At 38.1% G+C, this 19112-nt stretch overlaps 2 protein-coding genes across 2 annotated transcripts; both read right to left on the reverse strand.

The window, feature by feature from the left end:
* Positions 1-659: 659 nt before the first annotated feature.
* Positions 660-2093, reverse strand: LOC106436196. Its single transcript, XM_013877153.1, has one exon. It carries the CDS (start codon positions 2091-2093, stop codon positions 660-662), a length of 1434 nt encoding a protein of 477 aa, XP_013732607.1.
* An 11848-nt stretch (positions 2094-13941) lies between these two features.
* LOC106436195 (F-box/kelch-repeat protein At5g49000-like) lies at positions 13942-17803 on the reverse strand. Its single transcript, XM_048754725.1, has one exon. The coding sequence runs from the start codon at positions 17602-17604 to the stop codon at positions 16543-16545; it is 1062 nt and encodes a 353-aa protein (XP_048610682.1). The 5' UTR covers positions 17605-17803; the 3' UTR covers positions 13942-16542.
* Between the last annotated feature and the right edge of the window lie 1309 nt (positions 17804-19112).

The following is a 19112-nucleotide window of genomic DNA, read 5'->3' on the forward strand; positions in this document are numbered from 1 at the left end:
TCTCATGTCTAGAAAACTCTGATTTGATGCCGGAAAGGTTCTGTACCATTGTTTGTTTCCAAAGCACCTATCAAGCCTGCTCTGGATCCATTTAAGGCATCTCAAACCTCCCTATGTCAAGTTGTTTCCAGACGCTTGCAATTCCGCCATCTCGCACACTGATAACATATCATTGAAGGGTTCAAGGGACTTGTCACTCCGCCTAGGCCCGCCAAGCTTTTCATCATTGTTCCTTATTTCGTTGAAATCTCCTATCATGCACCAGGCTTCCTTACGGTGTGCTCCTATGCGAGAAAGCCTCTCCCATAATCTTGGTCTATTCTTCCTGACAGGTTCTCCATATATGCACGACATGAAGAAAGTTTCACCTCCCATCTGAACCTCGAGATCAACCAAGTGCTTATCTACATGCTTAAACGAAATATTTACAGAATTCTTCCAGAGTAACGCCAACCCTCCACTGTAATCAATAGGATTCACAGTCATAATCCTATCGTACCCCAACAGTACCTGAAGATCCACCAGCTCATCTCTACCTTGTTTTGTCTCCATAAAAAAAATAATATCTGGTAAATGTTCTCGTCTCATTTCCCGCAGTCTCGGAATCACCAAGTCTTGTGCACGGCCCAAGCCCTGGCAATTCCAGCTCAAGAACACCATTAGATGTTGGACGGTCCCTCATTTGGGACCACCAATGGTTTCTTAAACCTTGCAGAGCTTTGAGATGGCTCGACATCGTCATTAGCTTTCCTCTTTGTCTCAGACATCACACCTTCTCCTACTTTCTTCCCTGGTGTGGCTGATTGCTTCGCCAGACCTTTCCCATTAGCTTTTCTTGTAAACGTACCAGGTCTTCTTCTCTTGTAAGTCCTTTTGAGGGAAGTCCTGGAAGCAGTGGTTTCATGAAAACCAATGCTATAACCCGTTGAACTTTCCTGTAAGGACGCAGGTCGAGCAGAATCCGCACACCCTTCCAGTCTCACAGGTTGGCTAAGGATCTTGCCTGACTGTAACACTCTGTTGCCCGCCGAAATCGCTCCAGCCATTAGCTTCTCTCCTGGTGGTATTTTATCAGATTTAGCTGAGAAGTCGAAAACAATCCCTTTCCCTTTGTCGAGGTCATCAGAAACAACTGGCAAAGGTTGTAAGCTTAGGAACGCCTTTTGACCCAACACATCATCTTGTAAATCACGCAGCGAACTTTTAACTCTTTCTTCCCTCGCCAGCTTCTCTGGGCCATTCGCTGTTGTGATGTAGATTCGCATATCTTCAAGCACTTCCTCAGCAATTTTAGGTCTGCCAGTGAGGGGGTCAGCACCCAAGAGTTTAGGAGGAACTAGACCGAAAAGCGGATCATTGGTATCGAGGCTCGGTAGGATAACTTGCTTCTTTTGCTGAGAAGCCCCAATGTCTTGGTGTTTCACAGCCCTCTCAATAGGGCACTTTGATTGCTCATGTGTTAACCTCTGGCAAGTGTAACACCTCTTTTGGATCCTCTCATAATCATATAGGATGTTGACGTCCTCTCCCACTGGTGTTGTGACTTTCTTCGCTCTCCTAAGTGGCCTAGAGACGTCAAACTTCACTTTAACTCGAACATGATCTTTGGTTTGCACCTTCTCGGGGTCAAAAGGCACATCAACAACCTCTCCCGCAAACCTTCCAAGATCATGAATAGCCCCAGGAGTATAGTGATTCACAGGAACATTTCTCATCTGGACCCATACATAAAAGTACTGAAGGTAGTCTTCCGGTGGTTTCTCCACCCATCGCTCCAGAACAATCGACCACATGTTGCTAGTGTGCGGACCCCTGTTGAGCACATCGAGCAGATCTCTTTCATATTTGAATATGAATTGAAACCTATCCTTTGACAGCGCCACACCTTTAACCCTATCGTACAGTTGCCATTTGCGAGGCATATCCAGTATCAGATCTGACATTTTTTGGCACTGGGGGTTTAGGAGCCTTCCGATGAGGCTCATAGAATTACGATCCGTTGCATAATACTCCGGTCTGTCAGGCATCACATACGGCTCATCATCTTCCTCCAAAGACAAATCCAACAAAGCTTTATCTAACACTCCTGTCATCTTCTTTCTTCAAACTTCTGCTTTCAGAACACACTTCCACTACCAGCTCGATCTCCGCTTGCTAGATTGTAGATTCACCCACTTCTTCTTCGATTTCACCTTTGGATTGAAACACAGATTTTCTCCACTTTTCTCCACTGTAGAACCCTAAGTTGAACGACTTAGATTGGATAAAGAAAGATATTTTTCCAAACGGACGGTTACGATGCCAAAGGGGAAAACACTTCCCAGCCACTTGCCCTACCTCGGGATTCTAAACGAGAGAATTTTTTCCGCTTTAAAGTACCAAAGTTCTAGAGTAGCCTTAGGGCCCTTCTTTCTGTCTTTTTTTTTTTTATCTTAGTAAATTTTTGCCCATTATTGCTCGTGGATATAAATTAGCTTTGCTGTAATGTCTGCTCTATTAAATTCAGTGAAGAATTTGAAAAGAAGTAAAAAAGAAAACCATTAGTTAACTGGGTTTTAAATGGCTTGTTGCGAGCTATGGTGTAAATACGTTCAACTTTTTCCAAGCGCATTGGCGAGCAATGTCGATCGAGATGTGTATCACCTTACTAAAACGGTAAGGCTCTACTCGTAACACTGTCAATTATGCTACTATGATAAAGACACAGTCAGTGACAAAAAAAAAATGATAAAGACACAGTAAAGATAAAACCAAAGCACCAATGTTATTGATGAAATAAATGTCTAAAATCAAAATACCATTTTAATAAAAATAAAAATTTTAAAATCAGAACTAACATCAAAATACAAATAGGCTGTTTGGTAACCAACTATTGTGGATTTTGGTATTTAATCAGATGACTAAGTCTTTGTTCCAGCTCTCGCATGTGAATAAAGAGTGAGTGTCGATCAATACTTCCTTAAACAAGCATTAACGTCCTACTTTCGCAGTTATCAATATTCTAAATTCAGGGTTTTAGTCAGCTACTATAGAACACAATCAAAAAGATCAATTATGTTGAAGAATCTTAATAATTCACCCTTACAATTCTATGTTATCGATAATTCATCTAAACCCTAATAAACACTGAATATAACAAAGATAACTACTCAGACATTATCAAGCAAAGTATAAAAATAGTCTGAATAGAATACATAAAAAGAATAAAGTAAAAAAATTGGAGTTCCAGTACAAAATCTCTGAAAGAGTTCTTGATCTTCTCTCCAAAAGCTACTAATTAAAGCCCTAAGTAAATATGGTGTAAGGTGGTTTGTGATGGTATGTAGTTGTTGGTGATGGTGTGTATTGCCTAAAACAATGGCAAACACTATAAATATTAGGTATAAAATAACATTCTAGTAATATGTGGATCTTCTCGGCTTGAGTTGGTCTTGAAACAAGTCGGGCCCGTCTACTTGCATTGGTGTCGAGCAACACCAAGGTTGCAATGTTGATCGACACTTCTTCTAAATCTTTGCTCTGATTTTGATTTGTTGAACAACTATGAGTTTCCTTATCCATAAACTCCAAAATGCTCCATAATCTTCACATTCTCTAAAACATGTCTAGATCTGAAAAAGCTCAGAATAGACTCCACACATAACATAATGACTCTAAAAAAGACTAATACAATAGCTAAAACTGGTAAATTCCATACTATATCACGCTTCACGTATCCCTTTAATATGAATGTGCAGCCTTTTACCATTTTGATATGGCCACCTGAACATTTAAACTCACAACCTTTTCCCTCCAGAGTTCCAATTTCCTAGCTATCTCAGGCATATACCTTACCTCGTTCAAAACAAAGGTCGTACCATCTGGATTTCTGAACTAACTGAAACAATCCCTTTGTTCTCAGTATGATTGTTATTTTCCATTTTGACCTTACCTGAACGCCGTTTCTGGAACTGAATAAACACATCTCTTCGAGAAGTCATGTGGAATGAGCAACCCGTGTCTAGCACTCATTCCTCTTTGTCATTCTGCTCCAGTGACATGTTGACCACTGAAGCTATTAACCTAACTAGATCATGTGCATCATCTCTTACCATTGATGACTCCGATTTGTGTTGAATTTGAACATTTCGCTTGTTCCTTTCTAGCCATTTATAACACTGTTTCTTGAAATGACATTCCTTCCGGCATATCCATCATATCTTCTTTCTTTGTGTTGACTTGGAACGACACTTGTTGAACTTTCCTTTTCCTGGTGGCCAGTTCCTTGTCTCTGAATTATCCGTAACTCTGATACAAAATCCCTAGATTCTTCTTCTTCTTCAGAATTAAACCCAAAACACAAAAACCTCCAGATTCTTCTTCTTGGTTTGTGATTCTGCTTTGTGATTATGTTTTGGATTCTGTTTCAGGCTTTCAAAAACCTCCAGATTCTTCTTCTTCGTCTTCTTCTCTTACACAGTGAGTTTGTGATTATGTTTTGTGATGTGTCTATTAGAGATTTTACGGATGATGTAAAGCTTTTGTTTGTTGAATATTATAAACCCTTCCTCACGATTTCGAAATGTTATATAAGAGACTATTAATATAATCGGCCCTCCTCTGTATACCGAAGAATATAGTTGATTGGATTTAGGATACCATGTTATCTTTGTTTAGTTGATTGGATTTAGGATAAAGAAATTCCTTAGTGTTATAAAAGAACTGAAATTTTATTATATCGCAGGAATTTAAATAAGGGCAAAATTTTATACCCGTACGAAGAAGATAACACTGATAAGAAGAGAGGATGTGTTATTAAAGGAGAAGGGATGGTGTAATCGTGTTTTTACAAATGATCGAAAACTCCGTATTTATAGAAGAAAAATTACTGTGCAAATAGTGACAGTGGGACCCACATCTTTAATTATTTCAACATTTTCGGTGTTGGAAATGTCTGACTTTCATAACACTCCCCCTCGGGGACCGGTGTCACTCTCCGCTCTCGCTTAACGTCTTTGTTGCCTCGTTAAAAACCTTTCTAGGAAAACCCAATGGGAAAAACCATAGTAAGGTAAAAAGAGTACAACTACGTAAGCTCCCCCTCGAATGAGCAGTCATAGATCCTTCTGATGACGCATTCCAATGTTACGAACATGTTTTCTGAATATCGAAGTCGGAAGTGATTTTGTGAAGAGGTCAGCTGCATTGTCGCATGATTGGACATATCTTACTTCAATCTCTTTCTTTTTCACGAGCTCTTGAGTGTATGAGAAGAACTTCGGATGAATATGCTTCGTTCTATCGCTTTTGATATATCCTTCCTTCGTTTGAGCAACACATGCCGCGTTATCTTCATATAGAATAGTTGGCTCCGTATTTTCGCCAATCCCGCTGCTTGAACAGATGTGTCGGCTCATTGATCTCAGCCATACACATTCTCTACTTGCTTCATGGAGTGCAATGATCTCAGCATGATTTGAAGAAGTAGCCACGAGCGTTTGTTTCTGGGAACGCCAAGATATAGCAGTGCCTCCGATCGTAAAAACGTATCCTGTTTGCGATCGGGCTTTGTGTGGATCTGAAAGATATCCTGCATCTGCAAAACCAACCATTTGACCTTTTGAACTTTTAGGATAAAATAAGCCCAAATCAATGGTCCCTTGGAGGTAACGAAAAACATGTTTAATCCCATTCCAATGTCTTCGAGTTGGAGATGAGCTGAATCTTGCCAAAAGATTCACAGCAAATGATATATCAGGCCGTGTACAATTTGCAAGGTACATCAGCGCTCCAATTGCACTTAGATATGGTACTTCTGGACCAAGTATCTCTTCTTTCTCCTCAGGTGGTCTAAATGGATCACTTTCAATATTAAGTGACCTAACGACCATCGGGGTGCTAAGAGGAGTTGATTTATCCATGTTAAATCGTTTCAACACTCTTTTAGTGTATGTGGATTGATGCACAAATATACCATTTTGTGAATGTTCTATTTGTAGGCCAAGACAATACTGTGTCTGTCCAAGATCTTTCATCTCAAATTCTCCTTTGAGATAGTCTGATGCCTTTTGTATTTCCTTTTGAGTTCCGATGATGTTAAGATCATCAACATATACCGCGATTATTACAAATCCGGATATTGTTTTCTTGATGAAAACACATGGGCATATAGGATCATTCACATATCCTTCTTTTGTTAAATGATCACTGAGACGATTATACCACATACGTCCAGATTGCTTTAACCCATATAATGATCTTTGCAATTTTATTGCACATACATCTTTAGGTTTGGAACTTAATGCTTCTGGCATTTTAAATCCATCAGGAACTTTCATGTAGATATCAGTATCTAATGATCCATATAGATAAGCTGTAACAACATCCATGAGACGCATCTCTAGATTTTTATCAGCTGCTAGACTCATCAAGAATCTAAATGTAATGGCATCCATAACTGGAGAATACGTTTCTTCATAATCGATTCCAGGTCTTTGAGAAAAACCTTGAGCCACTAGACGAGCTTTGTATCTCGTAATCTCATTTTTCTCATTTCGCTTTCGAACGAAAACCCATTTGTACCCAACTGGTCTCACATCTGCAGGTGTGAGCACAATAGATCCAAATACTTTTCGTTTATTAAGCGAATCAAGTTCAGCTTGTATTGCATTTTTCCATTGTTCCCAATCATGTCTCTTTTGACATTCATAGACAGATTTTGGTTCTGGATCATCGATTTCTTCATTTATTTCACTTGACACAATATATGAGAAAGCATCATCAAGGTCATTTTGTTTATTTCTATTCCATATCCTTTTATTATGGATGTAATTAATAGAAATCTCATGATTATCTTTCGATTCATGATGCTCTGATTCATGATGCTCTGATTCATCAGAATCCTTATCATTTATTTCTTCCAAAATATTTTCTGCTATTTTGGGTGCATCATATATTTCAGCTTTCTTCTGTTTCCTAGGATTCTTATCCTTAGAACCAACAGGTCTACCACGCTTCAGGCGTGTTTTTGGCTCTCGTGTGTCATCCTCCTTTTCTTGTTCATTTGGCATTTTGATACGAGCAGGAGCATTTGCAGCTGGTATATGAGATTTAGTTACCGTCTTGGTATCTACAAATGCATCAGGTAGCTGGTTAGCTATACTCTGTAAATGCATAATTCGTCGAACTTCTAGTTCTGACTCTTTAGTAGGAGGATCAAGATATAACAATGATGGTACACTCCATTTTATATCACTTCCAACATTTTTGTTTTCTCCCCCTAGAACTGGGAATACATTTTCGTCAAAATGACAATCAGCAAAACGTGCTGTAAAGACGTCACCAGTCTGTGGTTCTAGGTATCTTATAATTGATGGGGAATCAAAACCAACATATATTCCCAATCTTCTTTGTGGTCCCATCTTTGTACGTTGTGGTGGTGCTACAGGCACATATACCGCACAACCAAAGATTCTAAAGTGGGAAATGTTTGGTTCTCGACCAAACGCTAACTGTAGTGGGGAATACTTATGGTATGCACTCGGTCTGATCCGAATGAGTGCTTCTGCATGCAAAATGGCATGTCCCCATACAGAGGTTGGAAGTTTTGATCTCATGATCAATGGTCTTGCAATCAATTGCAGACGCTTAATTAAAGATTCAGCCAAACCATTTTGCGTATGAACATGAGCAACCGAATGTTCAACTTCAATTCCCATTACCATACAATAGTCATTGAATGCTTGGGATGTGAATTCACCAGCGTTGTCTAGTCTAACTCTTTTAATAGTATAATCAGGAAACTGTGCTCGCAGTTTGATTATCTGAGTTAGAAATCTCGCAAATGCCACATTTCGAGATGATAATAGACAAACGTGTGACCATCTACTGGATGCGTCAATTAATACCATAAAATAGTGGAATGGTCCACAAGGTGGGTGTATAGGTCCACATATATCGCCTTGAATTCTTTCAAGGAACTTTGGTGATTCTTTATCGATTTTGGTTGGCGATGGCCTTACGATCAATTTTCCTAGAGAACATGCAACACATGTCATTTTATTCCCTTGAGAAATCTCCTGGATTTTCAGTGGATGACCATGTGAACTTTCTATGATTTTACGCATCATTGTAGTTCCTGGGTGGCCAAGGCGATCATGCCATAACGTGAACTCTTCTGGGTTCCGTTCTACTACAAGATTTGATTCGATCTCATCGATATAAGTATGATGTAACCCCGAAGGAAGCTCTGGAAACTTTTCCAATATGTGTTTTCTGCCACATTTCTCAGAAGTTACATACATGTATTTCTTTCCATCCTCAGTTGCAGACTGAGTATCATATCCGTGAAGATATATGTCTTTAAAACTCAACAAATTCCTTTTAGAACTTGGAGAATATAGAGCATTATTTATGGAAAATTTTGTTCCATTCGGTAAAGTAAAGTTTGCTTTACCAGTTCCTTCAATCACGTCTGCAGGACCTGATATTGTATTGACGACAATTCTTGTTGGTTTTATATCAGAGAAATATCTCTTTTGTCTCAGAATAGTGTGCGTTGTTCCACTATCTGGTATGCATATTTCACGAATCCGTTTCTTGGATTTTGCTTCATTACCATTCTGATCCATTTCTGAAATTGTCATAAATATAAAAGGAAACATAAAATTCATTCATATAAGGAAAAACACAATAATTATACATTAAGGTGATGTTAAAACATCATTATTTGTTTAAAACAAGAAATGTAATAATTATACATGGTAATACTGAAAACTATTCAATACTCTTATCATAGGCATTTCGATTCTCTTCAGGAGTAATCTAGTCCAGCTCATTAGCGAAGTCGGAGGATTCAAGGTATGAAGTCCCTTCAACATTTTCTGTGAGGTTCACCTCTTTAGCCTTTCCTTTTATGGACTCTTGATATAACTTGCACAAATGTGGGGGAGTACGACAGGTACGGGACCAATGTCCCTTACATCCACATCTGTAACATACAGTCTCACTTTTCTTTGTGGTATCCTCTTCGGTTTCTTTGCCTTTAGGAGGTTGTTCAGATCTAACCCATTTGTTAGATCTAATACTTTTAGGATAGTAAGGCTTTCCACGTTTGTTGTTGAAACGCCGACCACGACCTCGGTTGGTCTGGTTTCTCCTTCCCGAATATTCTACCGCCGTAGCATTCACTTCGGGAAATGCCTTGGCTCCCGTAGGTCGGGAATTATGGTTTTTGATTAGTAACTCATCGTTCTTTTCAGCCAACATGAGTGTTACCATCAATTCAGAAAATTTGGTGTACCCACATTTTCTGTAAATTCGGGATAAGACGTTGTGTTCTTTGTGGAAAGTATTATATGTCTTGTCAAGCATTTCTGCTTCGGTGACAGGGTTACCACAATATTTTAATTGTGCAACTATCCTCAAGATAGTGGAATTGTAATCTCTAACCCTTTGGAAATCCTGAAACCTCAGGGTTTTCCACTCTTCAAGAGCGTGAGGGAGATTGATTTCCTTTTGATTATCGAACCTATCTTTCAAGGCTTGCCATAGTACGGCTGGGTCCTCAACGTCTCCATAGTCGTGAGTTAGATTCTCATCTAAATGCTTCTTCAGGAAGATAATCGCTTCGGCTATATGCTCGGGTGGCGATTTGTTACCGACTTCTATCGCTTCGGTTATCTTTTTTATTACAAGATAAGGTTTCACATTTGTGACCCATCTGACATAATTTTCGCCGGTTACTTTCAGAGCCGGGAACTGGAGTTTCTCGATGTTTGCCATTTGTATTTCTAAAACACAAAATAATAATTTTATTAGAACTTCATAATTTAAAAACCGTTTACATTAATCATACAAGCAATTACAAGGAGAAGCGATGTAAAGAAAATTAAACCGATATTCATCTTAAATTCACTCGGAGTAAATTCTCCAACGAATAAACCATAAATAGAAACACAAATAAAAATGGCACATAAAAACAAAAGTGCGCGAATCATCTTTCTTGAAATGGAAAATCGGAGGAGAGCGATTTGAAATTTTTGAGAGAACATGAAATGTTTTGGATGATGAAATGGAGTGAAAATGAGTTGTATTTATAGGTGAAAAACACTGTTCATAACCGTTGGAGAAAGGGGAAATTTTTGAAAAAAATTTCTTTGTGACCGTTGGGGTTAAATCGAGTGCACCAAAAATTAGTCTGAAAATATCGTATTAAACGGTCAATCAAATCTATAAAATTTCATAAAAGTAAAAAAAATATGACAATAAAATATTTATGTTATGACAACAAATCATGCGACGGCTCAGCCGATCAATGCAGAGTAATAAATAAATTATACGGCGGCTCGGCCGATCAATTAATAATAAACAGAATATAAGGCGGCTCAGCCGACCAATAAATAATAAACAGAATATGAGGCGGCTCGGCCGAACAATAAATAATAAACAGAATATGAGGCGGCTCTGCCGACCAATAAATAAATTAAATTACTAGTAAATAATATAGGCGGTATTCCGGCCATTATAACATGATATAAAAATAGTAGAGGCGGTATACCGACCATTATAACAGGGTATAAATGATACAAATAAATTTTACCGAATCGCAGAGTGATCGTGCTGATAACGTGTTATAAAAGAACTGAAATTTTATTATATCGCAGGAATTTAAATAAGGGCAAAATTTTATACCCGTACGAAGAAGATAACACTGATAAGAAGAGAGGATATGTTATTAAAGGAGAAGGGATGGTGTAATCGTGTTTTTACAAATGATCGAAAACTCCGTATTTATAGAAGAAAAATTACTGTGCAAATAGTGACAGTGGGACCCACATCTTTAATTATTTCAACATTTTCGGCGTTGGAAATGTCTGACTTTCATAACACTTAGGATATTTTTTTAAAGTTTTCGTCACAAAAATAGTCTCCAATGAAAAAATGACCTAAATAAGTTTTATTAAAGGGTAAAAATGTAAAAAAAATATGTTTTCACTCAATGAGTGGAGTTTTAGAGATAAAGAGTGGAGTTTTAGGAATAAGGTTCAAATTAAAAAATAAAAAATAAAAAAAATATTAAAATTTTAAAATAAAAATGAGTTATTTTGATCAATTTATTTTTTTAAAGTTATTATTTTTGTGACAAAAAATTAAAAAATGTTATTTGAAAGAATTGCTTTTAGGATATGTTTTCACTCAATGAAAACAGAGGAGAAGAGACCCAAGTTCACAAACTCTAGACCTTTTGTAAGTAAACCCCGAGAGTTGATATTTTAAACAGATATTGTGTTGCTTTGTTCTAATTATGTATATTACAGAAATTGCTGGAGTTTTCAAAGGCTTATAAGCAATTAGGATCCAACACGTTCTAATCCCTTGTCAAGAATCTTTAATACACTATCCGACGGGGATTTGTCATTGGACTTCTTTGGATTCATCTAATAGAAACATTCAGGTCATGAGTTCGTATAAAAGCTCAAAATCTCTAAACGTGTTCATCTAAGAAGGATTCAACAACTCTGCAGCTTTTTAAAAGAGAACATGAACTAAAGCTCTAGAAGTTGTGGTCTCGGTTGAAGATAGAGAGGAAGATGAGAGTGCAGGGACTCAGACAAAACAGTCAAGAGCAAATGAAACAAGAGATTTATACACTGAAATCAAGAGAGAATCAACTTAAAAGCTCGTGCAACTGATGAAGCTGAAGCATTGTCAAAAATCTCAGAAGGTTTATAACTCATTCTTTCAGTATTTGTCTATCCACAAACGACAAATTCACAAACTTATGTCCACTGCTTGCGTGTTCACAAATTCACAACTCGTCTATTCACATAATTGTAACATCCCGAGTTGTGATATGTGAAAATGCTTAACAGAATTGATTTGACTACCTATGTCACCAAAGTTGACTTACCTTTACCGGAGCACATCCTGAAAGAACTCCAGAGTTAAGCGTGCTTGAGCTGGAGTAGTGGAAGGATGGGTGACCTATCGGGAAGTGATTCGCGATAGCATGCGAGTGAGGCCAAAGCAAGGGAAAAGGTCGGGTGGTGATTGCAGGGTCAGTAAACAATGATTTCGAGCCTTTAGAAAAATTAACGGACCGATCGATGGAACGGGATGGGCCCACGGGCCGAGAGAGCGGGCGTGGGTGGCCCATTAGCTGTGGGCGGTCGGGGCGTTACAAGTGGTATCAGAGCTGGTTAGCCATCTCAGTTTTGACCTAAGAGGCGTCTTGAGACCTGTCGTGAGCCGCAACGAGGGCGTGGGTGGCCCATTAGCTGTGGGCGGTCGGGGCGTTACAAGTGGTATCAGAGCTGGTTAGCCATCTCAGTTCTGACCTGAGAGGCGTCTTGAGACCTGTCGTGGGCCGCAACGAGGACGTTGCGTTCTTTGAGAGGGGGTGAGAGGGGGTGAATTGTAACATCCCGAGTTGTGATATGTGAAAAGTCTTAAGAGAATTGATTTGACTACATATGTCACCAAAGTTGACTTACCTTTTCTGGAGCACATCCTGAAAGAACTCCAGAGTTAAGCGTGCTTGAGCTGGAGTAGTGGAAGGATGGGTGACCTATCGGGAAGTGATTCGCGATAGCATGCGAGTGAGGCCAAAGCATGGAAAAAGGTCGGATGGTGATTGCAGGGCCAGTAAACAATGATTTCGAGCCTTTAGAAAAATTAACGGACCGATCGCTGGAACGGGATGGGCCCACGGGCCGAGAGAGCGGGCGTGGGTGGCCCATTAGCCGTGGGCGGTCGGGGCGTTACAAGTGGTATCAGAGCTGGTTGGCCATCTCATTTCTGACCTGAGAGGCGTCTTGAGACCTGTCGTGGGCCGCAGCGAGGACGTTGCGTTCTTTGAGAGGGGGTGAATTGTAACATCCCGAGTTGTGATATGTGAAAAGGCTTAAGAGAATTGATTTGGCTACCTATGTCACCAAAGTTGACTTACCTTTTCCGGAGCACATCCTGAAAGAACTCCAGAGTTAAGCGTGCTTGAGCTGGAGTAGTGGAAGGATGGGTGACCTATCGGGAAGTGATTTGCGATAGCATGCGAGTGAGGCCGAAGCATGGGAAAATGTCGGGTGGTGATTGCAGGGTCAGTAAACAATGATTTCGAGCCTTTAGAAAAATTAACGGACCGATCGCTGGAACGGGATGGGCTTACGGGCCGAGAGAGCGGGCGTGGGTGGCCCATTAGCTGTGGGCGGTCAGGGCGTTAAAAGTGGTATCAGAGCTGATTAGCCATCTCAGTTCTGACCTGAGAGGCGTCTTGAAACCTGTCGTGGGCCGCAACGAGGACGTTGCGTTCTTTGAGAGGGGGTGAATTGTAACATCCCGAATTGTGATATGTGAAAAGGCTTAAGAGAATTAATTTGGCTACATATGTCACCAAAGTTGACTTACCTTTTCCGGAGCACATCCTGAAAGAACTCCAGAGTTAAGGGTGCTTGAGCTGGAGTAGTGGAAGGATGTGTGACCTATCGGGAAGTGATTCGCGATAGCATGCGAGTGAGGCCAAAGCATGGGAAAATGTCGGGTGGTGATTGCAGGGTCAGTAAACAATGATTTCGAGTCTTTAGAAAAATTAACGGACCGATCGCTGGAACAGGATGGGCCCACGGGCCGAGAGAGCGGGCGTGGGTGGCCCATTAGCTGTGGGCGGTCGGGGCGTTACAAGTTGTATCAGAGCTGGTTAGCCATCTCAGTTCTGACCTGAGATGCGTCTTGAGACCTGTCGTGGGCCGCAACGAGGACGTTGCGTTCTTTGAGATGGGATGAATTGTAACATATCGAGTTGAGATATGTGAAAAAACTTAAGAGAATTGATTTGGCTACCTACGTCACCAAAGTTGACTTACCTTTTCCGGAGCACATCATGAAAGAACTCCAGAGTTAAGCGTGCTTGAGCTGGAGTAGTGGAAGGATAGGTGACCTATCGGGAAGTGATTCGCGATAGCATGCGAGTGAGGCCAAAGCATGGGAAAAGGTCGGGTGGTGATTGCAGGGTCAGTAAACAATGATTTCGAGCCTTTAAAAAATTTAACGGACCGATCGCTAGAACGGGATGGGCCCACGGGCCGAGAGAACGGGTGTGGGTGGCCCATTAGATGTGGACGTTCGGGGCGTTACAGTAATGTTTGTCCATGTTTATCTATCTATCTACGTTTTTTGTCCATTGTAACTTGTACTCATAAACTTCTCCATCTTTCTCTACCTACGTCTTTTTGTTCATGGATTTTTCATCGATCCATGTTCACATATTCTTTGTTTATGTATTCTCCGCACATGTCAATGTTTTGTCCGCTCAAATTTTTTGTATCCATGTCCACACATTTAGTCAAAATGATTAGGGAAAGAAAAGCAATTAAAAGCTTTGTTCGGCAGAATTTAACCTCCAATCTCTTTAAACAAGATTTGTCCACAAGAACTTTTTTTGCTAAGCTTCCTAGCTACGAACACATACAATTTTGTGTTAGTTTTTTAGTTTTTCACCTTTTTCATCCATTCATGTCCACTCTTTTTTGTTTACGTATTTTCTGTACATGTCAAAAAATTTCCCATCCAATTTTTTAATATACTTGCATTCTTGTATAATTGTTAAAATATATAAAATATATATATGAAAATGGAACTTAAAATGTAGAAGATAAAAAGTTATAGCTTATTATATCAAATTTATTTATTTATATAATTTAATATTTGAAAATAATCACATAAATAAATAGGTGGAGAATTGATAATAGTAATATTAAAAAATTTAAATAATCCTAGCCCAAAGATCTACTTTTACTAACCACATCTAACAACTCAAAAAAGCTTTTTTTCCTATAAACCTACCGTAATAATTCCTCGACACATAAAGCAAATGGCTAATTTGTGTAATAGCCAATTTTGGAGATAAAATTAAGGATATAACTAGGCCTAGATATAACATTGATTTTGACATAATTAGATTTCCTAGCTTTTGTTTTTTTTCTTCCGGTTATATCTTTCTTCTATACAAGTTACCGGTAAATAAATTATGTTGAAGTATATAAAAGATGACAGTGATTATAAAGGAATGACTATGATAAAAGATAGATAAAATGGAACATAAACGAAATAACATAGTATATATTGTATAAATTTTAAAATGTCTATGATTGCAAAGAAGGAGATAATGCTTACCCCAACGTCAACCCAAAAATTCTATAAACTAAACCCAAAACATTAATCACTAAACCCTAAACCCTAAAAGGAAATATAAACCCTAACCCAAATATCAAAATATGCACATAGTACATAATATGAAGCATTATCGAATAGAATAGTAACAAACGAAATAGTATAGTACTTATTTTTCAAATTTTGAAATGTTTCTAATTGGAGGAAAGAGGTAATGCTTACCCCAACCTCGATCCACACCTTCCATAAACTAAACCCAAAACACTAATCACTAAACTCTAAAAGAAAATATAAACTCTAACCCAAATATCAAAATATACACATAGTACATAATATGAAGCATTATCAAATAGAATAGTAACAAACAAAATAGCATAGTGCATATTTTTCAAATTTTGAAATGTTTATGATTGCAGGAAGGAGGTAATGCTTACCCAACGTCAACCCAAACCTTCCATAAACTAAACCTAAAACACTAATCACTAAATCCTAACCCAAATATCAAAATATGCATGTAGTAAATAATATGAAGCATATTAAATAAAAGAGTAACAAACGAAATAACATAGTACATATTGTCCAAATAGCATAGTACAACCAAGAACTTACGATACAAATGAGGGCGCCTCGACCGTAACGCCGTCGTGATCTGTAGATTTCATGGCTATGGTGATGGTGGTTCAGGAATGAATGTGAATATGAATGAGGTGAGATTAATTATGAAAAAGGGATATTGATTGATATAAAAAGAAATAGTCTTTAAGGAGACGATAAATACAAAAGAAGAAGTAGATATATTTTCATCTTTCATTAACCGGTTACTAAGGATGAAACCGGTTACTAAGGGTATTATAGTATATATTACATAAATAATGGAGATACTTTTTTTGTTGTTAGATATTTAATTATGCTTTATTTCGTAGCTATCCACTCCAATTTTCCTAAAGCAAACAAACTTCGGACTACCGTGAATGTGCCTGCAAGAAGTGTCTTAGGCTGTTAAAAAACTAAAAAATGTGTCTTAAAAGAGAAATGCACTCATAATACTTGACTTGAAGTATTTTTTTAAAAATGCTACAGGTATCCAGAACAGTAAACGTTAGACAACATAGAACGGTAACATTCTTAAACTCACATAGCTGACCAAAGCACACTTTTAGTTTTGAGTAGGGCCTGTGATAGGCAAGGGCGGCGCTGATAATGTTTCAAATGCATTGTAGCAGTAAAGCAATAAGCCAATAACATAAGTAGACCATTAAAAATCTAAAAATTTTTGGAAACGCTAGTAGAGGTATACAAGTGAAAAAAAAAACAGCTAAAGACACAGAGACAAGTCACCATAAGACTGAAACCAGAATTGTACTGATTGATTAAACACATGTCTCAATTGTGTTTCCATCAAACTGTAGCAGCAAGAACATGCACGAATTCAAAAGAGTTGGGGACTTTAAGCACAGCTTCAGACCACTCGACGGTCCCCGAAATCTCTTCACTACTACACCTTTCCAGGGCAATCACCGCACACCAAATAGTCCTTCCCTGACAATTGCTAGAACGATCATGTCTGTCCCATAAAACCACCATCTTTCCACCATAATCCGCCAAGTGAACATGACAAGAAGTGTTAAAACCCAGAAGACACTTAGGCACACCTTCCAAACCCGTTGCGAATCTCCAATATCCAACCTTATCGTCAAACCATTTTAACTTTCTGTTGTCAAAACAGTAAGACACGTCATCAATCAGGCAAAAAGAAGATGAATGCCGTGCCATTCCATTATCATCATCTGATTGCCATTCTCTAGATCCACATGTAAATGACACAGTCGTCCAGTTTTGAGTATTTGGATCGAAAACCTCTACCCACTTGGATGAATTCACGTCTTTAAGCTCCAGACCTCCTTTAACAAGTATCTTTCCATCAATGACATTAGCTGATGGAAACGACCTGCCCACCTGCATGTTTGGAGCCTGGTGCCACGAGTTAGACCGGCAGTCCAGAACCGAGACACTAGAGGAAGGCACGCCATTGATGAGTCCGCCTATTTCGTAGATATCAGAACCAACAGCGACTGAACTCGACCGAACAGAAGTAACATGGGGAGATGTGACTGGAACCAAAAGATAGTCACTAAGCTTCTTATTCCTAGCTAGGGTTCGATTCGGTCTCCGGCTGAGAGTAAACCATCTAGGGTTAGAGTCAGGAGATAACTGTAAGCAAACATAGAGACAGCTCTCTGTGCGGTTTAAAAGGGAACGGGTCTTGTAAAGCTCTGGCGAAGCAATGAGAGATCGGTAGCTTTTGCAAACGAGGGAGAGAGTCGGGTAGTACAATCTCGAGAGGCGTCCGATGCAGTTCAATAGCAAATCATGAGGAAGTGACAAGTTTGCGGTCGATAGCGGGAACAACGGCGATGGATTAAGCAACTTCTTATTCCTTTTCTTCTTATGGGACGACATTGAAGCCAACAAACAAGAGCTTCCGATCTGCAAATAATGTATCTTTAGGGATTAGCGATTTTGATCTGCCTATTCACTTTTGAAACTGTTAAAAGGATTCCATAAGTCTATGGCACCATAACTCAATCGTGGGCTTAATTGAAAAATATTTTTATAATCTTAATTAAATAGTATAAAAATCATCAATTTTTAATGAGAAAATTGCCAAAACAAAACAAAAAAACAGTAAACAAAAAAATTAATTGCCAAATTTTTTTTAGGGCAAATCTCCAAAATAGCACATTTCTAAGTTTATATCATAAAAATAGCACTCAAAAACTAAAATGACCAAAATAGCACCTTTCTAAGTTTATACTTTGAAAATTTTAATTTTTTTATTTTCCAAAATTTGAAATCTTATCCCCAAAACCTCATTTCTCAACTCTAAACCCTAAACCCTAAACTCTAAACCCTAAACCATAAACCCTAAACCATAAACTCTAAACCCTAAACCCTAAACCCTAAACCCTAAACCCTAAAATCTAAACCCTAAACCCTAAACTCTAAACCCTAAACCCTAAACCCTAAATCCTAAACCCCACCCTTTAACTCTAAACCCTAAGTTTGTGACTTTTGATAAAACATTAAGTGCTATTTTTGTGACTTTTGACCTTGAGTGCTAGTTTGGGAACATAAACTTGATTTAATGTTATTTTTGTCTTTTTCTCTTTTTTTTTAATGTAGTTGTCTTTTTGCTATAAAACTTTTTTTTGTCTATTTTTCTTTCTTTTTATCCTTTTTATTTCTAAAACTTAATGAAATAAATATTTTATGAATCAAAAAAATTATGGGAAATTTGCCATAACAGAACAAAAATTCAGCATGTTTGTCCCTTTAGTATAAAACCTTTTTTTATCGATTTTGTCTCTTTTTTACCCTTTCCATTTCTGAAATTTAATAAAATAAATAGTTTTATGACTCATTTTTTTAAAAAAATATAAACAATTAATAAAACACTCATATACACAAACTGATATTTTTTTTGTTCAAAACTTGATAAATAGAAATTTTAAATTACGTTCTGATAAAAGTAGATTTTGTCTTCTACGAAAAATGAGGTAGTAGAAAACGAATTCCAGACTAAAGAAGTTCATCTACTTTTTTAAGAACGAGCAATCTACATTTATTTAAAATTCTAAATAAGGGGAATGCGAGTTCTCCTAATTGTAAAGATATCTACTTTTCTATCAAATTCAGTTTCTACGTTTATGAAGTATTCTAAAATACCGGGAATGCGAAATCTAGACACTACTCGTACGTCTGCATAACGTAGAAATTGCATTTGGGGTTTTGGTCATTGTTCTACACTGTGTAGAAGGTGTCTTCTACGGATAAGAAAACTTGTTTTTGCGAAAATTATGGAAGTTTCAGTTAAGAAAATATTCTAAAAATATTCTAACTTCCTAAAACGTGTTTTGATCGATTTTCCTTGTCAAAATATTATGAAAAAACAATTTTGCTTTTCTTCT

Source organism: Brassica napus, chromosome C4 (genome assembly GCF_020379485.1).
Source record: "Brassica napus cultivar Da-Ae chromosome C4, Da-Ae, whole genome shotgun sequence".
In the NCBI taxonomy this organism is placed as follows: domain Eukaryota; kingdom Viridiplantae; phylum Streptophyta; class Magnoliopsida; order Brassicales; family Brassicaceae; genus Brassica; species Brassica napus.